The sequence below is a fragment of the Saimiri boliviensis genome, chromosome 17, assembly GCF_048565385.1.
Source record: "Saimiri boliviensis isolate mSaiBol1 chromosome 17, mSaiBol1.pri, whole genome shotgun sequence".
Classification (NCBI taxonomy): domain Eukaryota; kingdom Metazoa; phylum Chordata; class Mammalia; order Primates; family Cebidae; genus Saimiri; species Saimiri boliviensis.
In genome coordinates this window covers 53,410,430-53,432,156 of record NC_133465.1, presented here as the reverse complement: position 1 = coordinate 53,432,156, position 21,727 = coordinate 53,410,430, and the positions used below count along the sequence as shown (strand labels likewise).

The window sequence follows — 21,727 nt, the reverse complement described above, 5'->3', positions numbered from 1 at the left end:
TTGCATGCATTTGTTACATTAACTTCTTTTTGCACTGAATAGAGTAAGGTGTGTATACATTCAAAAATTAGTTTTCTAGCTCTAAATTATATCTATCCTTAAGCTGGTCTTTACCCATTCTTACTCCCTCCAGACTGAAAACGAGTCAAAGTATTTGGAAACAGACCTATTTCTGCAAATGAGTCTTTATATACACCATTATGGAAGACTAAGATAAATATGTTAAGAGTATAAAGGTTACAGAGTAACAATGATAGGAAAAATTTATTCCTTCGTCTTATCTTATAAGATGAAAACATAAGTACCCACCTTATTAGAAGTGGAGACACTGACTAAAAATGGGTATTTAAAGATCATGAAAACCTACACATCTGTCCCCCAGTATCCATGCGGGACTGGCTCCAGGCCCTTCATTGGCTTACGCTCAAATCCTTGATATGAAATAGCATAGTATTTGCATATAACCTATGCACATCTTTCTGTATACTTTAAATCTTGTCTAAATTACTTGTAATATCTAATACAATGTAAATACCATGAAAATAGTTGTTAAAGACTGTATTGTTTAGGAATTATAAAAAAAGGTCTACATGTTCAGTGCAGATGCTTTTTTTAAGAAAAATATTTTCAATTTGTGTTTGGTTGAATCCATGAAGGCAGAGGGCTGACTGTACAAGGTTAATGAACAATGGGATACTCTAGTCCCTCATACTTCATTCTCTACACATTTGTCAACAAGATTCGATTACAAGGTAAACTGGATCGTATTACTACCTGTTCCTCCTCTACTTAAAATCCTACAATCAGAGTAGGCTCCCTACCATGACCCTAAAAACTCTGGCTTCTGCCTACCTCTCCAACTCTTTTTTCATTCATTCATTCATTCACTCATTCATTCATTTAGTGGCAGGGTCTTGCTTGCTCTGTTGCCCAGGCTGGAGTGCAGTGGTACCATCAGAGCTCACTGCAGCTCCCCCTCCTCGGCTCAAGCAATACTCCCACCGTAGCTTCCTTGGTAGCTATGTATAGGTGGCATGGCATGACACCCAGCTAATTTGTTTAAATATTGTTTTGTAGAGACAGGGTCTCATTATGTTGTCCAGGATGATCTCGAACTTGTGGCCTCATAAAATCTTTCTGTCTTGGACTCCAAAAGTGCTAGGATTACATGTATGAGCCATTGTAACCAGTTCTAACTTATTTTCTACTACTGTCCCTTCAGACTTACTCTCCTCAGGCCACACTTGCCTTCTTTCCATTCCTTGAACGTGCCAAGCTCATTTCTGCTTTAGGACTTTTGTTCTGTTAGCTCTGCCTGGAAGGCTCAGATCCCAAATATTTCCATGGTTGGCTCCTTTTTAAATTCAAAACTCAGCTCAAATCATTCTTTGACTCTCCCCAATCATTCCAGAGAAGGAAACTCTACCTCAACCCCATTTTCTATCCCCTTTCATATTGTATTACCTTTGTAGTGCTTGCCACTATTTAAAATTCAAGTCTTTATTTACTGGCTATGCATTTAGTATGTCTCCTTCTCAACTGAAATATAAAATCCTTGAAGGCAGAGGTCTTAGTGGTCTTTTTCATCACTCTATCATATCTAGAGCAGTGCCTAGCACATAAAGGGCCTTAGACAAAAACTGTAGCCCTAATGGCCTGATTAAATTAATGCATTTTGATAATTAACGCCAAGAAAGAACCATTCTTTAGAGAAAATTTCTTTATAGTCAGCTAATTTTTTTTCCATTAAACTTTTCTTTTACTTCTTATAACAAGATATAATTAGAAAAGAAGGGATAACTGATGAATAATCTACTGAGTAAGGTTTTTATTTTGAATTTCATTCCATGTTAAACTAGACAATTCTTGTCATCTGCTTCACTTGGCAGAAAACTGACCAAAGAAACATTTTCATGACATAGCCTTTCAGTAAATAGTTGTTTCATCCTAAAATTTAAAAATGCATTCTTAACCATTAAATTGTTAGGCCTTTGATAGTCTTCAGTATAAAACTATTTCAGAGAGTACAGAAATTTCAAATACTGTAAAATTAAAAATCAATACTTCACACGTCATTAATCAACTAAACTCTGTGTTACTGCTTCACTACTATACCTCTGTGATATTAGGTATATTATTAACTTCAAATTAAGATATGCAAATAGGATAGAAAAGTGACAGCTCCAAAACTTCAGGCAATCCAGCTCACTTCTACATAGAAACTGGACTTGCTATTTTTTTCCACTCTGTGTGGTAAAATGAAACACAAACAACACAAAGAGGCACAGTTTATGCTTTGTAAAACTACAGAATAAAGAAATGGTATTATTTTGATGAAAAGCATAAACAGTGAAAAGGTTTCACTCTACAGAGAAGCATCTAAAAACTTCATTTCTCCTTTTATTTTCTTTTGAATTATCATAATCAAACTTCTCTACTGTCTGACTCAATGTCAGACAAATAGGAAATAGTCAATATACCCTTCGTGAATAACTTAATTTCATGCCTCCATGCACTCATAACCCTCCATGCACTCATAATACTAGTCAACTTACTGAATCAGGGATATACCAATAATGTTAGAAGATATCTAACAAAGTGTCCCAGGATTACATGTTTTCACACATAAGCATTCTTCAACTATATATTAAAATTTATTCCCTAGAAAGATGTAAAAGGACAAAAGTTCACTTAATAAAGACACAGTTTCACACCTGATCTAAATGGGCAATACATATTGTGAGATCATATTAAAGTCAATATAATCCATAACTTATGAATTATACTAAATATCCTAAGAAGTTATAGTAATGTCCAGTGTAGAGGAAAATATTCAAATTATCTTTTAAAAATGTATATAAAATATACAAATAACGATTTCAAATAAAGTATCACTGATATACCTTTGCTGAACTATCAAGCTCTTATTATCCTAAAATCAGAATGTCTCCATCTGTTAATCTGATATGAACAAGCTGATAAATGAAATCAAAACAACAGTGTATTCTGGCAAAACCAGAAACCTCCTGAAAATCTGGAAAAATATGTCCACAACAGATGGGTCATTGAGAAAATAAATACATCAATCTGTCAAACTGAGTACTGTTCTAACTCTCTAAATTAAAATCAGTCAGAGTTCCACTTTCCAAGAGTCTGTGACATTAGAAAGGCCAGAGAGGAAAAACCTAAAGATTCAGCACATATACATATCTGATATGACCTAAAGTGTCATATCATTAGGTTTCCTGTTAAACATACTAAATTTAGGTAAAGTCCTTACCAGTTAACTTCTTCACAGGTTGGAGCCGAACACTGATAGACTGATGTGTGAGTAAGGGGGAGGATGGAAGAGAGCGAGACATGCCCTCCATAATCCGAATGTGCTGCATACCTTCACTCACTGGAAGTGGTGGAACGGCGTAGTCTGGCTCAAAAGCACAGTCGCTTTCTGTGGAGATGCCACCTGTTAGAAGGGATGGAACAAAAGAACTGGTGAGAAAAGATCCTGCCTTCCCCATTAAAATATACCTTATAGGATGACTCAGAACAACAAATACCAATTTTTCACTGTGAAAAGTCTTTTTACTACATGCATTCATGTCTACACTTACTGTGTACTCAAGTCCAGGTCTAGAAGTAGAAAACTGAAGATGAGAAAAATAGGGTTCCTTCTTATAAGGTGTTCACTGTCTCATGAGAGACAAAATCATATAAGAAAATATAAAAAAAATACATATTTCCACATAAGTTGTAATAAAGAAATGATGTTACATTTTTTCCTGATAAGACACACATGAAAGATATTTATCTGCTTAGCAAGCCATCATGTGCAATTGCTAATAGGATCACTGTAACTCTATTTCTTTCTCCCTTCCTCCAAGAAAATATATAAAAATTCAAATGGCATTATTATATAATGATCTTTACTTCTACTTATATGCTACTGACTTCTACTTCTAGTAGTGGCAGAATTATGTACTTCAGATCAACTTTTTCCAAGGAAAACTGGAACCATAAATATATGGTTTAGAATTATATAAATAGTAGGGGTGTGTGTGTGTGTGTGTGTGTGTGTGTGTGTGTGTCTGTATGTGTGTGTATATATATATTTTTTAACCATATATTTATGATTCTAGTTTTCCTTGGAATGTATATACACACACAATACATATAATTTACATACATAAGACATACAATTTATATATATAAATTTTTACATTATATATATATATATATATATATATATAGTGTGTGTGTGTGTGTGTGTGCGCGCGCGCACATGCGCATGCCTACATGTGTGGTGTCTAAGGCCCATCAAGGGGTGAAAGTGGAGCTGGCAAAATTCCAGCACTTTTGTTAAAAGCCCACAGAACTATACACTAAGAGTAAGTAAGGATGAACTGAAACTTGACTGGCTCTCACAGGGACTAAAACTCAGCTCTAAATATTTCCCATAAAATTAAATTAAGGCAATTCTGGATTCCTAGTGCCTGCTAAAAACAAACATAAATCTTTGTGGAGGAAGGTAATAACACCATAGGTCTCAAATTATTTATATAATTTATCACATATAGCATCTAGCCCGTAATTAACAATAACAGAGATAAGATAACGTGAACAAAATAAATCAGAGAAGCCATATAAATCAGAAATAGTCTCATAGGGAATACTGAATACAAAACAATGAGGAACAGAATTTAAAATAATATGCTAAATATGTTTAAGAAAATATTTAAAATTTTAGCAGAGTAGTGAAATTATGAAATTAAAAATTTAGTAAGTAGATTAGACATAAAATTAGTAAACTAAGATACGTCAGAAGAAAACATTAAAATGATGAATGGAGAGTCAAAAGAATGGAAATGGATTCTTGTATATGACACCAAAAGCATGGGCATAAATTAAAAGAAAAAATAATTGAATTTCATCAAAATTAAAAACTTTGTGCAACAAAAGATACTATCAAGAGAGTGAAAAGACAACTCTCATAATGGGAGAAAATATTTTAAAATCATGTATATATAGGAGTCTAACATCTAGAACAAGCTTACCTAACCCACTGGCTGCATGCAAACAAGGACAGCTTTGAATGTAGCCCAAAACAAATCCATAAACGTTCTTGAAACATTATGAGAATTTTTTTTTTTGCAATTTTTTAAAAGCTCATAAGCTATGGTTGTTGTTAGTGTATTTTATGTGTGGCCCGAGACAATTCTTCTTCCAATGAGGCCCACGGAAGCCAAAAGATTGAACACCCTTGATTTATTAGGTTGGTGCAAAAGTAATTGTGGTTTGTTGCCATTACTTTCAATACAATGTCTAAAGAACTACTTCAACTCAATAACAAAAAAGACAACCCAATATAAAAATGGGCAAACCTGGGTGTCTTGACTCATGCCTATAATCCCAACACTTTGAGAGGGCAAGGCAAGTCACTCAAGTCCCTAAGTTTGAGACCAGCCTGGGCAATGGAGTGGGACCCCATTTCCACAGAAAAAAAAATTTTTTTAAACTAGCCAGGTGTGGTGGCATGTACTAGCCAGCTACTTGGGAGGCTGATGTGGTAGGATCACTTGAGCCCAGGGGTTGAGGCTGCAGTGAGCCATGATCACACCACTGCACTCTAGTCTGGGTGACAGAGTGAGACCATGGTTCGAAAAAGGAAAAAAAAAAAAATTCAAAGTACTTGAATAAACATTTCTCCAAAGAAGATACACAAATGGCCAATAAGCACATGTAAAACAGCTCAACAATCATTACAGAAAAACAAAGCCAAAATGAGAGACCACTTTACACCCACTGAAATGGGCATAATAAAAAAATGAGAACAAAACAACGTTGGTGGTAAAATTAAAACTTTCATATATTGCTGGTGGAATGAAAGATGGTGGTTCCTCAAAAAGTTAAGCACAGAATTCCCTTATCACCTGGCCATTTCACTCCTTTGTAGATACCCAAAAGACACAAAAACAGGTTTTCAAGCAAAAACCTGAACATGGATATTCGCAGCAGCATTATTCATAATAGCCAAAAAGTGAAAACAACCCAAATGCCATTAACTGGTGAATGGATAAACAAGATGTGGCATATTCAGATAATGAAATACTATCTAGCCATAAAAATAATGAAGGTGTGATTCATGCTACAACATTCAAAAGCCTTGAAAACATTACAATAAGTGGAAGAAGACAGACACAAAAGGCCCCATGTTGTATTATTCCATTTCTATGAAGTGCTCAGGAGAGGCAAATCCACAGAGATGGAAAGCATATGAGTGCTTGCCAGTGGCTAGAGGAGGGAGGAATGAGGAATGGCTGCTTATTGGGTACAAGGTTTCAGTCTGGAGTGATGGATAGATGGCAGTGACGGGTGCACAACACTGTAAATACACTAAGAGCATTTCTATACTATTAACATGGTGAATTTTATGATATGTGAATTTCACCTCAAAAAAAATTATGTATTTGCCACCACCCATTTATGTGTTAAATCCAGAGGCCTAGAAATCACAAGTTAATTTTTTCCTCCCTGCCCTGTGCAACAAATGCATTCGCAGTTCTGCACATTATCAATTCAAAATGTATTTCAAATCTGCCATGTTTTCTCCATTTCTTCGACCACAACCTTAGTCTAGGCCACTACTAACTTATATCAAACTTCTGTTGGAAGAAATCTAGGATTTATTCTCTACACTGAATTTCAGAATTTTTACCAGGATATAGCTTAACTTTCTTCTTCTCATTTGTCTCTGGGCCCTTTCACCTACTATGTTGAGTAAATCTTCTCTTCCAACTTTTCTTTTCTCTGTCTTTGGAATTCTGGCCAGATGAATACTGTGTCTCCTAGACTTATTTTTCAAGTCTATTTCTCTCATTCTTGATTTCCAGTCTTTCATGAATATTCCTGAGATTGATTCATATGAAATTACAGTATTTTACAGCTACATAAACAAAGAGGCATACCATTAGTGTAATTCCTTAACTGAGGAATCCTTGTATTGAAAAAAATCAACATTAGATTTTTGAAAGCGATATATTTGTTTTAGTAAAGCACCTCTTTTCACTTAAAATGTTCCAATGTTAAAAATTAGCCGATAATTTTAGAATCTAATAACACTCCTTAAGGAATAATACAGCAATTAGTCCAGTTTGGCTGTCCTACTTTACTTTTCTGCTTAAAAACATTTTCTTCCATCTTCTTTGTCCTATAAATTGTGCTTGAACTCATTGTAGCTACAGAGAAAAAACTAAAAATATGTGTTCAAAGTACGGGTGAGCACAGAATTTGATTGTATACCAGTTTTTCCTGGGTAAATACCAATCTCAAAATCTCAGTGCTTTACAACATTTCCTTTATGCTCATGAGCCTTCAGACTGACTGAGTCAGCTGACCTAGGCTAGGCATGACAGGGCTACCTAGACACAGAATTATGGTCAGTTTCATAACTACTCTCATGTGTCTTCAATATTTGGCCCAGTCACTGAGGGCAAGCGAATATATGCAGCTTCTCAGCAGAAGAGGAGTGCAGCAGGCCAAGTCAAATCAAAGGAACACATTTAAGACTTCTGCTCAAGGCTGGACACAGTGGCACACATCTGAAATTCCAGCATTTTGGGAGGCTGAGGCAGGAGGGTTGCTTGAAGACAGGAGTTTAAGATCTATGTGGGCAACAACGTAAGACACTATCTCTACGAAAACTAAAATATTAGCCAGGTGTGGTGTCAAACACCTGTAGTCCCAGCTACTCAGGTGGCTGAAGCAGGAGGATCAACTGTGCCCAGAAGTTTGAGGCTGCAGTGACCTACGATCATACTACTGCACTCCAGCTTGGGCAACAGAGTAAGACCCTGTCTCTACTGAAGGAAAAAAAAAAAAAAACCAAAACACCTCTCTGCTCACTAACATTCCACTGGCCCAAGGAGCTCATGGAGACAAGAACAGCATCAATGGGTCAGAGACATATACTTGGCCTTTGTCAATGCACTTCTGCAAAGCTGCATAGCATAAGGAATAGATGCATAGTTTTATAACATGAAGGAAGTAAAAAAGAAAAGGGAATCCAATTGACTAAGCATGTAAGAGAGCATCTACTGGTACTCTACATTACTCAGTTTTTATCTTCTACCTTTCTTTTCCTGCTTCAGTCACCCAAATTAAAAGTGACTGAGATAATGTGATGGAGATGTGGCAGAATTTAAAAACTGCTAACTTGACAGAAAAAAAATTCAGTTATGCTGGATACCTGTTGACTAGACATTCAGAAGGTGAGCTCAGAAAGCACCAGAATCTAAAGTGTATAGACACCAAAGAAATGTTAGGAGTGATTATGATTCAACTGAAATTTCAGTAATCACTAATACACTTAACACAAATGATTATTAGATATTAAAATTCAAGTTAAGAAAAATTGTTCAGTTGAAGACAATACCTATTCTAGAGAACTGCCCTCTCATTTTTCAAGTTATAAAAATAACTACAAATAAGAACCTGGAAATCAAAAACCTCTAGCATAACGTGCTCACTTGGTGATAAGTCAGTGAACTGTATACACCATGAGTAAATTTTTCAGCTTACATGTCATGCCTCATTAGAAGTTTATGTTAAAAAAGTATACAGGAGGCTGGGTGTGGTGGCTCACGCCTGTAATCCCAGCACTTTGGGAGGCTGAGGCAGGCAGATCACAAGATCAGGAGTTTGAAACCAGTCTAACCAACATGGTGAAACCCCTTCTACTAAAAATACAAAAATTAGCCAGGTGTAGTGGCATATGCCTGTAATCCCAGCTACTCAGGAGGCTGAGGCAGAAGAATTACTTGAATCCGGAAGGCATGGGTTACAGTGAGCTGAGATCGCACCACTGCACTCCAGCCTGGGTGACAGAGTGAGACTCCGTCTCAAAAAAAAAAAAAAAAAAAAAGTACACAGGAAAAAAAATATATAGCATGGTGATAAATTGGCCCCTAAAGACAAAGGGATTTTGCATACATAACAGAAGCAAAGGAGTTTAGCCTAAATTGCTCCAAATGTCCTTTTGACTCAGAGCTTATATTACTCTGTGACTCTGTAACGTCCTTACAAGTCCATACATCAGGCAAGAAACAGGCCCCAAGAAGTTTAACAACGAGTATAGGATCACATGGTAAGACAACATGATTGCCTACTGTAAAAATTCTAAGGTATCGATAAAAAAGCTATATGGAAAAGTAAGTCTAAGGCAAATTCACAGGTTATAAAGTTAATGTACAAGAATCAAGTGTTTTCCTATATACTAGCAGTGAACATTTGGAAAATTAAAAAAAAATTCACCAACATCATTAAAATGACATGATTAAAAACATAAAATATTTAGGAATAAATCTCACAGAATACATACAATGTTTCTACTCTGGAAAACTACAAAACACTGATAACAGAAATCAAAAATCTAAATGGAGCCAAGAGTTGTGGCATGTCCCAGCTACTATTTGGGAGGCTGAGACAGAAGAATTGCTTGAGCTTAGGAGTTTACGACCAGCCTGAGCAACACACTGAGATACTGTGTCTAAAAAAAACTAAAACAAAACCCAAAAACCTAAACAGAGCAATGTACCATGTTTATGGATCTGAAGACTCCATATCACTATAATGTCAATTGTCTCCAAAGTTATCTGCAGGTTTGAAACAATCCCAATGGAAATACAGCAGGCAGTTTTTTTAAAAATAGTAATCAACAAGCTAATTTTAAAATTTATATGAAAAAACAAAACAAAAAAAACCCTAGGACAGCCAAAACAATTTTGAATAAACAAAAACAAAACTGGAGTCCAAACAGTACCTAATTTCAAGATCTACTATGGAGTAAAGTAATCCAGACCTTAGGTGGTATTAGAAAAACAATGGACACAAGATGAATGGAAGAACCTAGAACATCCAGAAAAAGACCCACACATATAGCCAACTAATTTTGACAAAGGTGAAAGGATAATTCAATGTAGAAAGGATAATATTTTCAACAAACAATTTTATAACTACTAGACATCCAAATGCAAAAACATGGACCTTGAAGCATACCTCTACTCATGAAAACATCAAAGAGAAATTAGTCACAGACTGAAAATGTTAAAAAAAATTATAAAACTATTAGAATAGACTATAAAATTATAAAACTTTTAGAAAAAAAAAACAGGAGAAAATCTGTGTGGCCTTGGGTCAAGCAGATTTCTTACCAAGGATCCCAAAAAGATGACCTACAGAAGAAAAACTGATAGACTGGAATTCATAAAAATTAAATATTTCTACTCTTCAAATGATACTGTTACAAAATGAAAAGCAGTACCTATTGAAAGAAAAGATCTGCAAAACACATATCTAATAAAGGACTGGTAGTTAGATTCCAAGAACTCTAACTCAGGCACAAGAATGCAAACTACCCAATTTGAAAAATGGGCAGGGAATGCTGGGAAGATGGCCGCCTAAGAACAGCTCAGGACTTCAGCTCCCAGTGAAGGTGCAGAGGGTGAGTGGACGCCGCATTTCCAGACGAACTCTTATTGCCCACAGACCAGGAGATACCCAGGCAGAGGGGTCGCCAGTGTCGCAGTCCCAGCCAGTGCGGCTGTTTTGGCCCCTGTGGGGCTGATTCCGCCCGCGCGGCTGCTGTGACCACGCCCTGTCGCTGCAATTCTCCGTACAAAAGCCACTGGTCTGGGAGCCCTCTTAGCTGGCGAGCAGAGCCCTGAGACGGCAGAGTTGCCCATTCATCTGAAATAGCGAGTCAGGCCAGGAGATTCCTAGGCAAAAAATCCGCCAGGAGCCGGCGCCGCAGTTCGAGCCGAAGGGAGATCCCGGCGCCTTTTCAGCAGGCGACCCGAACGCGGGGTCCTTCAACTTAAAAGAAAAGACTCTGAGTCAGGGAGCCAGGTGATCAGGCTCCGTTGGTCCCACCCCTCCACCCCCAACAACAACAAAAACAAAAACAGTAATTGGAAACCCTCTGGGTTGAGCCCTCCAAACCAAGCACAGCTGAACCCACGGTCCGGCTCCATGGGGGAGGGGCTTCCGCCATTACTGAGACTCTCCACCGCTACGGAGGCAGGCTGCCGTTGCCGAGGCAACCTGCCATAACAGAGAGAGTCCGCCATAACAGAGGCGGGGCCACCGTTGCCAAGACAGTTCTAACTACGCCCATATAAAAAGGACTACAGGGTAGAGCTCAGGGCAGCTGGGCGGAGCCCACAGCAGCTCAGCAAAGCCCCTGCGGGCAGGCAGTGGCTAGGCGTGCTGCTAGCTGGGCGGGTCAGACCTGAAAGAAAAATCAAAAAAGGCAGTAGTGCAACGGAAGCTCATAAAGCTCCAACTCCCTGGGACAGAGACAGACAACAGGTGGATAAACCCACAAAAATGGGAAGAAACCAGCGCAAAAAGGATGAAAACTCCCGAAACCAGAACACCTCTCCTCCTAAAAGGGATCACAACTCCTCACCAGCAAGGGAACCAGACTGGATGGAGAAGGAGGGTGATGAAATGACAGAATCAGACTTCAGAAGGTGGGTAGTAAGAAACTACAATGAGCTAAAAGAACATGTTCTAACCCAACGCAAAGAAAATAGGAACCTTGAAAAAAGATTGGACGAACTGCTGACGAGAATGGACAGCATAGAGAGGAGTATAAGTGAATTGATGGAGCTGAAAAATGCAACACGAGAACTTCGTGAAGCATGCACAAGCTTCAACAGCCGAATTGACCAAGCAGAAGAAAGGATATCAGAGGTCGAAGATCAACTCAATGAAATAAAAAGAAGGCAAGAACAGAGAAAAAAGCACAAAAAGGAATGAACAAAATCTTCAAGAAATGTGGGACTATGTGAAAAGACCTAATCTACATCTGATAGGTGTACCTGAATGTGATGAAGAGAATGAATCCAAGCTGGAAAATACTCTTCAGGATATTATCCAGGAAAACTTCCCCAACCTAGCAAGGCAGACCAATATTCAAATCCAGGAAATACAGAGAACACCACAAAGATACTCCTCAAGAAGAGCAACTCCAAGGCACATAATCGTCAGATTCACCAGGGTTGAAATGAAAGAGAAAATGCTAAGGGCAGCCAGAGAGAAAGGTCGGGTTACCCACAAAGGGAAGCCCATTAGACTCACAGCAGATCTCTCAGCAGAAACCCTACAAGCCAGAAGAGACTGGGGGCCAATATTCAACATCCTTAAAGAAAAGAACTTTCAACCCAGAATCTCCTATCCAGCCAAACTAAGCTTCATAAGTGAAGGAAAAATAAAATCCTTTGTGAACAAGCAAGCACTCGGAGATTTCATCACCACCAAACCTGCTCTACAAGAACTCCTGAAAGACGCTCTACACATATAAAGGAACAACCAGTACCAGCCACTCCAAAAACACACCAAATGGTAAAAGAGCATCAACACAATCAAGAATCTGCATCAACTAACCAAGAAAACAGCCAGATAGCATCAAAATGACAGTATCAAATTCACACATAACAATACTATCCCTAAATGTCAATGGACTAAATGCCCCAATCAAAAGACACAGACTGGCAAATTGGATAAAAAGCCAAAACCCATCAGTGTGCTGTATCCAGGAAACCCATCTTACATGCAAGGATACACAAAGGCTCAAAATAAAGGGATGGAGGAAGATCTACCAAGCAAATGGAGAGCAAAAAAAGGCAGGAGTAGCAATTCTCATCTGATAAAATAGACTTTAAAGCAACAAAGATCAAAAGAGACAAAGAAGGACATTACATAATGGTAAAAGGATCACTGCAACAAGAAGAGCTAACGATCCTAAATATATACGCACCCAATACAGGAGCACCCAGATACATAAGGCAAGTTCTTAATGACTTACAAAGAGACTTAGACTCCCACACAATAATAGTGGGAGACTTTAACACCCCATTGTCAATATTAGACAGATCAACCAGACAGAAAATCAACAAGGATATCCAGGACCTGAATACAGACCTGGAACAAGCAAACCTAATAGACATTTACAGAACTCTCCACCCCAAATCCACAAAATATACATTCTTCTCAGCACCACATCACACCTACTCTAAAATTGACCACATAATTGGCAATAAATCACTCCTCAGCAAATGCAAAAGAACAGAAATCATAACAAACAGTCTCTCAGACCACAGTGCGATCGAGTTAGAACTCAGAATGCAGAAACTAACTCAGAACCGCACAGCTTCATGGAAACTGAACAACTTGCTCTTGAATGTTGACTGGATAAACAATGAAATGAAGGCAGAAATAAAGATGTTCTTCGAAACCAATGAGAACGAAGACACAACATACCAGAATCTCTGGGACACATTTAAAGCAGTCTCTAGAGGAAAATATATAGCAATGAGTGCCCACATGAGAAGAAAGGAGAGATCTAAAATTGACACCCTATCATCAAAATTGAAAGAGCTAGAGGAGCAAGATCAAAAAAACTCAAAACCTAGCAGAAGACAGGAAATAACTAAGATCAGAGCAGAATTGAAGGAAATAGAGACACAAAAAACTCTTCAAAAAATCAATAAATCCAGGAGCTGGTTCTTTGAAAAGATCAACAAAATACAGACCACTAGCCAGATTAATAAAAAAGAAAAGAGAATAACCAAATTGATGCAATAAAAAACGATAAAGGGGATATCACCACAGATTCCACAGAAATCCAAACAATCATCAGAGATTATTACAAACAACTCTATGCACATAAACCAGTAAACCTGGAAGAAATGGATAAATTCCTGGACACCTGCATCCTCCCAAGCCTAAACCTGGAAGAAGCTGAAACCCTGAATAGACCAATAACATGGTCTGAAGTCGAGGCAGCAATAAAGAGCCTACCACCCAAAAAAAGCCCAGATCCAGATGGGTTCACAGCTGAATTCTATCAGACATACAAAGAGGAGCAGATACCATTCCTTCTGAAACTATTCCAGACAATCCAAAAAGAGGGAATTCTTCCCAAATCATTTTACGACACAAACATCATCCTGATACCAAAACCCGGCAGAGACTCAACAAGAAAAGAAAATTTCAGGCCAATATCCATGATGAACATAGATGCAAAAATCTTCAATAAAATACTGGCAAACCGATTGCAACAGCATATCAAAAAGCTCATCCACCATGATCAAGTAGGATTCATCCCGGGGATGCAAGGATGGTTCAACATACGCAAGTCCATAAACGTAATCCACCACATAAACAGAACCAAAGACAAAAACCACATGATTATCTCAATTGATGCAGAGAAGGCTTTTGACAAAATTCAACAACCCTTTATGCTAAAAACCCTCAATAAACTAGGTATAGACGGAACGTATCTCAAAACAATAAAAGCTATTTACGACAAACCAACAGCCAATATCATACTGAATGGGCAAAAACTGGAAGCATTCCCTTTGAAATCTGGCACTAGACAAGGATGCCCTCTCTCACCACTCCTATTCAATATAGTACTGGAAGTTCTAGCCAGAGCAATCAGGCAAGAAAAAGAAATAAAGGGTATCCAAATTGGAAAGGAGGAAATCAAATTGTCTCTATTTGCAGATGACATGATTGTATATCTGGAAGACCCCATCATCTCAGCCCAAAATCTCCTGAAACTGATAAACAACTTCAGCAAAGTCTCAGGATACAAAATCAACGTGCAAAAATCACAAGCATTCCTATACACCAGTAATAGACTTCAAGAGAGCCAAATCAAGAACGAACTGCCATACACAATTGCTACAAAGAGAATAAAGTACCTAGGAATACAACTAACAAGGAATGTAAAGGACCTCTTCAAGGAGAACTACAAGCCATTGCTCAACGAAATAAGAGAGGATACAAACAGATGGAGAAACATTCCATGTTCATGGTTGGGAAGAATCAACATCGTGAAAATGGCCATACTGCCCAAAGTAATTTACAGATTCAACACTATTCCCATCAAGCTACCAATGACCTTCTTCACAGAACTGGAAAAAAACACCTTAAACTTCATATGGAACCAAAAGAGAGCCCGCATAGCCAAGTCAATTCTAAGCAAAAAGAACAAAGCAGGAGGCATCACACTACCGGACTTCAAACTATACTACAAGGCTACAGTAATCAAAACAGCATGGTACTGGTACCAAAACAGAGATATAGACCAATGGAACAGAACAGAGGCCTCACAGGAAATACAACATACCCACAACCATCTGATCTTCGACAAACCTGACAAAAACAAGCAATGGGGAAAGGACTCCCTGTTTAATAAATGGTGTTGGGAAAACTGGCTAGCCATGTGCAGAAAGCAGAAACAGGACCCCTTCCTGACACCTTACACCAAAATTAACTCCAGATGGATTAAAGACTTAAACATCAGACCTAATACCATAAAAACCTTAGAAGAAAACCTAGGCAAAACCATTCAGGACATAGGTGTAGGCAAGGACTTCATGACCAAAACGCCAAAAGCAATGGCAACAAAAGCCAAAATAGACAAATGGGACCTAATCAAACCCCACAGCTTCTGCACGGCAAAAGAAACAGTCAGTAGAGTGAATCGGCAACCAACAGAATGGGAAAAAATTTTTGCAGCCTACCCATCTGACAAGGGGCTGATATCCAGAATTTACAAAGAACTAAAGCAGATCTACAAGAAAAAAACAAACAAGCCTATTCAAAAATGGGCGAAGGATATGAACAGATACTTTACAAAAGAAGACATACAGGAGGCCAACAAACATATGAAAAAATGCTCATCATCACTGGTCATCAGAGAAATGCAAATCAAAACCACATTGAGATACCATCTCACACCAGTTAGAATGGCGATCATTAAAAAATCGGGAAACAACAGATGCTGGAGAGGATGTGGAGAAATAGGAACACTTTTACACTGTTGGTGGGAATGTAAATTAATTCAACCATTGTGGAAGACAGTGTGGCGATTCCTCAAGGACCTAAAAATAGAAATCCCATTTGACCCAGCAATCCCATTACTGGGTATATATCCAAAGGATTATAAATCATTCTACTACAAGGGCATGTGCACACGAATGTTCATTGCAGCACTGTTTACAATAGCAAAGACCTGGAACCAACCCAAATGCCCAACGATGATAGACTGGATAGGGAAAATGTGGTACATACACACCATGGAATATTACGCAGCCATCAAAAACGATGAGTTCACGTCCTTTGTAGGGACATGGATGAACCTGGAAACCATCATTCTCAGCAAACTGACACAAGAGCAGAAAATCAAACACCGTATATTCTCACTCATAGGTGGGTGTTGAACAATGAGAACACATGGACACAGGGAGGGGAGCACTACACACTGGGGTCCGTTGGGGGGAAATGGGGGAGGGGCGGGGGGGGAGGTGGGAAGTGATAGCATGGGGAGAAATGACAGATACAGGTGAGGGAACGGAAGGCAGCAAACCACACTGCCAAGTGTGTACCTATGCAACAATCTTGCATGTTCATCACATGTACCCCAAAACCTAAAATGCAATTAAAAAAAAAAAGAAAAAAGAAAAATGGGCAAAGATCTGAACAGACACTTCACTAAATAAGAGACATGGATGTTAATATAGTTTGGATATTTGTCCCTGCCCCTGTCTCATGTTGAATTGTAATTCCCAATGCTGAAGGTAGGCTTGTTGGGAGGTGTTTGGATGATTGGGGGGAACCCTCATGGCTTGTTGCTGTCTTCATGACAGTGAGTTCTCATGAGATCTGGTCATTTGAAAGTGTGTAGCACCTCCCTCCACCCCTTGTTCCTGCTCCCGCCATGTGAGAAGGTGGCTTCTCTATCTTCCACTATGACTGAAAGATCCCTAAAACTTCCCCAGAAGCCAAGCAGTTGTCAGTACCATGATTCCTGTACAGCCTCCAGAACTATGAACCAATTAAACCTCCTTTCTTTATATATTACCCAGTCTCAGATATTTCTTGACAGCGATGCAAGAATGGCCTAATACAGATGCTCGACATCATTAATCTTTATGGAAATTCAAAATAGGAGATACTACTAACATACCTAGTAAAATGGCTAAAATTAAAAAACAAAATACTAGCAAAACCAAGTGCTGACAAGAATGAACTAGAGCTCTCATATACTGCTGGTAACAACATCAACTGGTATATATAAGCTGGGAAACAGTTTCGCAGTTTGTAAGTAAACCTACCATATGACCCAGAAACCCAGCTCCTAGGAATTTACCCAGAAGAAATGAAGATGTATGTCCCTCCTCCTACACACAAACAGCAAACATTATTACTCTCTACAAACTGAAAAGTACCCAAATGTCCATCAACTGATGAATGGATCAACAAATTGTAACATATGCATACAACAGAATCTTACTCAGCAATAAAAGGCATGAACTTCTAATATATGCATAAAACAAAAAGTGGGTAGAATATAGTCTTTTGACTATATACTACATGGTTTCATTTACAGAATGTTTTGGGTAAGATTATAGTATTAGAAAACAGGTAAGCGGTTGCTAGGGATTAGGTTGAGGGAGACAACTGACTACAAAGGGGCATGAGGGAAGTTTTTAATGGAAATAACCTATATTTGATTTAGTGGTATTTAACATGACCATGTATGTTTGTAAAAATTCATGGTATGTACACTTAAAATGGCAAATTTTACTTACATAAATTAAATTTAAATAAACCTGATTTTTTTAAAAACCTACAGTAATTTGTAATAACGTACTCACTGTACTTATAATTTGTGAATTTTTCTAATTGGATATTTTACCTCCAAAGTCCACTTTTGAAAAGTATACAGAAATAAATAACAGCACAGGTGGTAATCTGGTCCCTAAAAGGAGTGTAGGCATATCAAACATAATATACTCAGTAATAATGCATAATTTCTCAAAGGGCTTTCATGTATTTCTGAAATAATGGGGTTTGGCCTAAATTATTCCTAATGTTCTTTCATGCAAAGATTTATATCACTCTGAGACTGCAATTATCTCACACATTCACATACTATTAAATACTAAAAAAAAGCTAAGCAGAGAAAGTTTCATAACTAATTTAAGATCATACAGTCAATCAGCAACACAAGAAAATTAGAACCCAAATCCTTCCCATGATCTACAAAGCCCTACATGATCTGGCCCCCACCTAATTAATTCTCTCCCTTTCAACTGCTCTGACTTCATCATTCCCACTTTTCCCCTCAATTCACACAGCACTTATCATGACCTGAAATGACTTTCTTCTTTAATTTCTCTCACTCCTCCAGAATGAAAGTATCTTAACAGTAGGGACTTTCTCTTGTTTGTGTATTGGTCATGTAACTCAGTCTGATTGAGACCTCGGTCTTAGGGTAGCCTGTAGTTCTGGGCAGAAGGGCAAAGCTGACTCAGGCCTCCAGTCTTCTGTGGGGACCCAGCTCTGGCCCTTCCATCTGCCTGGAATACTCTGTCCCAGGGTCTTCTTTCAGTGTTTTCTTCTCACAATCTCATCAAAGAAGGGACATCTTTACTTGCAGATGCTTTAATGCCCTCCCTAGGATCTCCAGTGTAGACTTGAACAGAAGTAGTAACAGCAGACATGAAATAAGGAAAAACAGCTTTTCAATACTCTGTCTGTATCAGTGAGATGCAAATAGAGAGGACTCCTAGTGAAATAAATTCTCTCAATGAAATCTATATGGAAAAGCCTTCAAAAGGAGTGCTAATATTATTCTAAAGGAGACAGAAATCATAGACAAGAGGCAAATCGTGAGTGTAAAGATTGTACAAAAGCCTTCAGACATGGAAGATTTCAAAATGAAAAGAAACCCTTTGAACAATTTCAGAGCAGGACAGTATTTGATCTATAGTCACTTGCAAAACATACATGAGATCTCACACTGAAGACAAACTTTTTGACTGTAATCAGTGTGGAAAGTTCTTTTAAAAAACAGCTCTTGCTTTACAGTACACAAGAGAATATACACTGGACTCTATGAACACAAAGACTATGGGAAAGACTTTAGCAGGAGCGCTCATTTTACTGTCCACTGGAGCATCCATATTGGAGAAAACTCTACAACAGCAATGACCGGGAAAAAGTCTTCAGTAGAAACTTTCACTTCACAATGGCTACACACATATGAGAGAAACATAAATGCAGTGAATTCAGGAAAGTCTTCAGCAGAAACTTTACTATTACTGAACATGTATAGACACATACTGAGAAGAAAGTCTACAAATGCAATGACTGGGAAAGTTTTCAGAAGTTATTCATCCTATGCCTATAGAAAAATGTGAGAACATATAAAGGAGAGAAATCATATATGTAATGAATATTAGAAAGGCTTCAATAGTCCTTCTTGCCTTTAGAGATATGAAAAGTCACACTGGAAAGAAACCTTATGACCATATACCACATAGGAGGACCTTCAGCCAAAAATTTTCTCTTGTTCTACACCAGAGAATTAATACAAGGAAACAAATCATATGAATGTTTAAAAAAATCAGTAAGGACATATATTTAAAAAATATAGGCCAGGTGCAGTGGCTCATGCCTGTAATCCCAGCACTTTGGGAGACTGAGGCAGGCGGATCACAAGATCAGGAGTTTGAGATCAGCCTGGCCAACATGATGAAACCCAGTCTCTACTAAAAATACAAAAATTAGCTGGGTGTGGTGGCACGTGCCTGTAGTCCCAGCTACTTGGGAGACTGAGGCAGGAGAATCATTTGAATCCAGGAGGTGGAGGTTGCAATGAGCCAAGATCGTGCCACTGCAATCCAGCCTGGTAACAGAGCAAGATTCTGTTTCAAAAGAAAAAAAAAGAAAAATATAATTAGGTTCCAATTTCAGGAAAGATGAAGTAAACATACCTTACCTTGTCTCTCTCACTGAATATAACTACAAACCCTGGAAAGAATGCATAGAGCTTAATTCTAGTTTCCCATCTGGCATGTAAGGAGCTTAGAAGTCTTTACTTCATCTAACATGTAAAAAACTAAACATGCTGAAAATCTACAACTCATCTTACATTCTTTAGACAAGGGAAGTCACAATGTAAACTGCTGTCCCAAAGTTGGAGAGGCAGACAGGTGACTACACAGAATAACAACTTATCAATGCAGAAACCCACCAGCAGCAACCTCAGTAGGAACCAGTACAGAAGTAGAAAAACCTGAACTGTAGTTGATGAATTATTGGAGGCTCATGCAGACAAGCCTTAGAAATCAAAATTCCAGAGAGACTCAGTTTCAGAGGGCCCCCAATCTTTTATGAGTTTTATCTCCAGGAACACTATGAGGCTCTTAGTCAGTATTGAAGAAAAATCCACTATTGCTTCCAGTGGAGGGAGAGGGAAAGTAACCATTTTGAAATGTACCAGAACATGATATTCTCTTAACGAGGCCTGCCATCAGGAGAAATTATTTTCCCAGAGCTTAATCAATGTTGTAGAAGAAAAATACCAAACTCCAGTCTCCTCTAGCCATTCTGTTCCACCTAAGAATGAGAAGGAAAACAAAAGAAAACAGAGAGGAACTGGTAAAGTTCACAGTGAAGGAGCACAGGCTCACCAAAAGACTAAGAATTTATCAAAGCACTATCGAATGCTTCTTTTTCCCCACATACCTGAACACTACATTACTGAAGGTTTATTCACCACAGTTCCTTTCACTCAAAACATCATGTTCAGCAAAAAATTGCAAGACACAGTAAAAGGCAAAAGATATTGTTAGAACAGACAGAGCAAGGCCTAGAAATAGACCCAGTTAGAGCAGGGATTAAACACCTACTATAAACTGGTGATTAATATGCTATGGGCTTCATTCAAAAATGGGCGAAGGATATGAACAGATACTTTACAAAAGAAGACATACAGGAGGCCAACAAACATATGAAAAAATGCTCATCATCACTGGTCACTAGAGAAACGCAAATCAAAACCACATTGAGATACCATCTCACACCAGTTAGAATGGCGATCATTAAAAAATCGGGAAACAACAGATGCTGGAGAGGATGTGGAGAAATAGGAACACTTTTACACTGTTGGTGGGAATGTAAATTAATTCAACCATTGTGAAAGACAGTGTGACGATTCCTCAAGGACCTAAAAATAGAAATCCCATTTGACCCAGCAATCCCATTACTGGGTATATATCCAAAGGATTATAAATCATTCTTCTGTAAGGACACATGCACACGAATGTTCATTGCAGCACTGTTTACAATAGCAAAGACCTGGAACCAACCCAAATGCCCAACGATGATAGACTGGATAGGGAAAATGTGGTACATACACACCATGGAATATTACGCAGCCATCAAAAACGATGAGTTCACGTCCTTTGTAGGGACATGGATGAACCTGGAAACCATCATTCTCAGCAAACTGACACAAGAGCAGAAAATGAAACACCGCATGTTCTCACTCATAGGCGGGTGTTGAACAATGAGAACACATAAACACAGGGAGGGGAGCACTACACACTGGGGTCCATTGGGGGGAAATGGGGGAGGGACGGGGGAGTGGGGAGGTGGGAAGAGATAGCATGGGGAGAAATGACAGATACAGACGAGGGGACGGAAGGCAGAAAACCACACTGCCATGTGTGTACCTATGTAACAATCTTGCATGTTCTTCACATGCACCCCAAAACCTAAAATGCAATAAAAAAATATGCTATGGGCTTTCACGAAGAAAAGTAGACAATATGCAAGAACAGATGAGTAATATAAGTAGAAAGATGGA

The 21,727-nt window shown here is 38.4% G+C and overlaps 1 protein-coding gene across 8 annotated transcripts in view; it reads right to left on the bottom strand.

Moving 5' to 3' along the window:
- TANC2 (tetratricopeptide repeat, ankyrin repeat and coiled-coil containing 2) overlaps positions 1 to 21,727 on the bottom strand; it is a 442,578-nt gene that overhangs the window by 282,824 nt on the left and 138,027 nt on the right. For 5 of the 8 annotated variants that reach the window (XM_010330283.3, XM_010330284.3, XM_010330285.3 and 2 more), the window contains one exon: positions 3,281 to 3,463. In XM_010330283.3, the coding sequence (XP_010328585.1) occupies positions 3,281 to 3,463 (183 nt within the window). The remainder of the gene's footprint in view (positions 1 to 3,280; positions 3,464 to 21,727) is intronic. The other 3 variants (XM_010330286.3, XM_074388824.1, XM_003942429.4) reach the window with 1 other exon arrangement.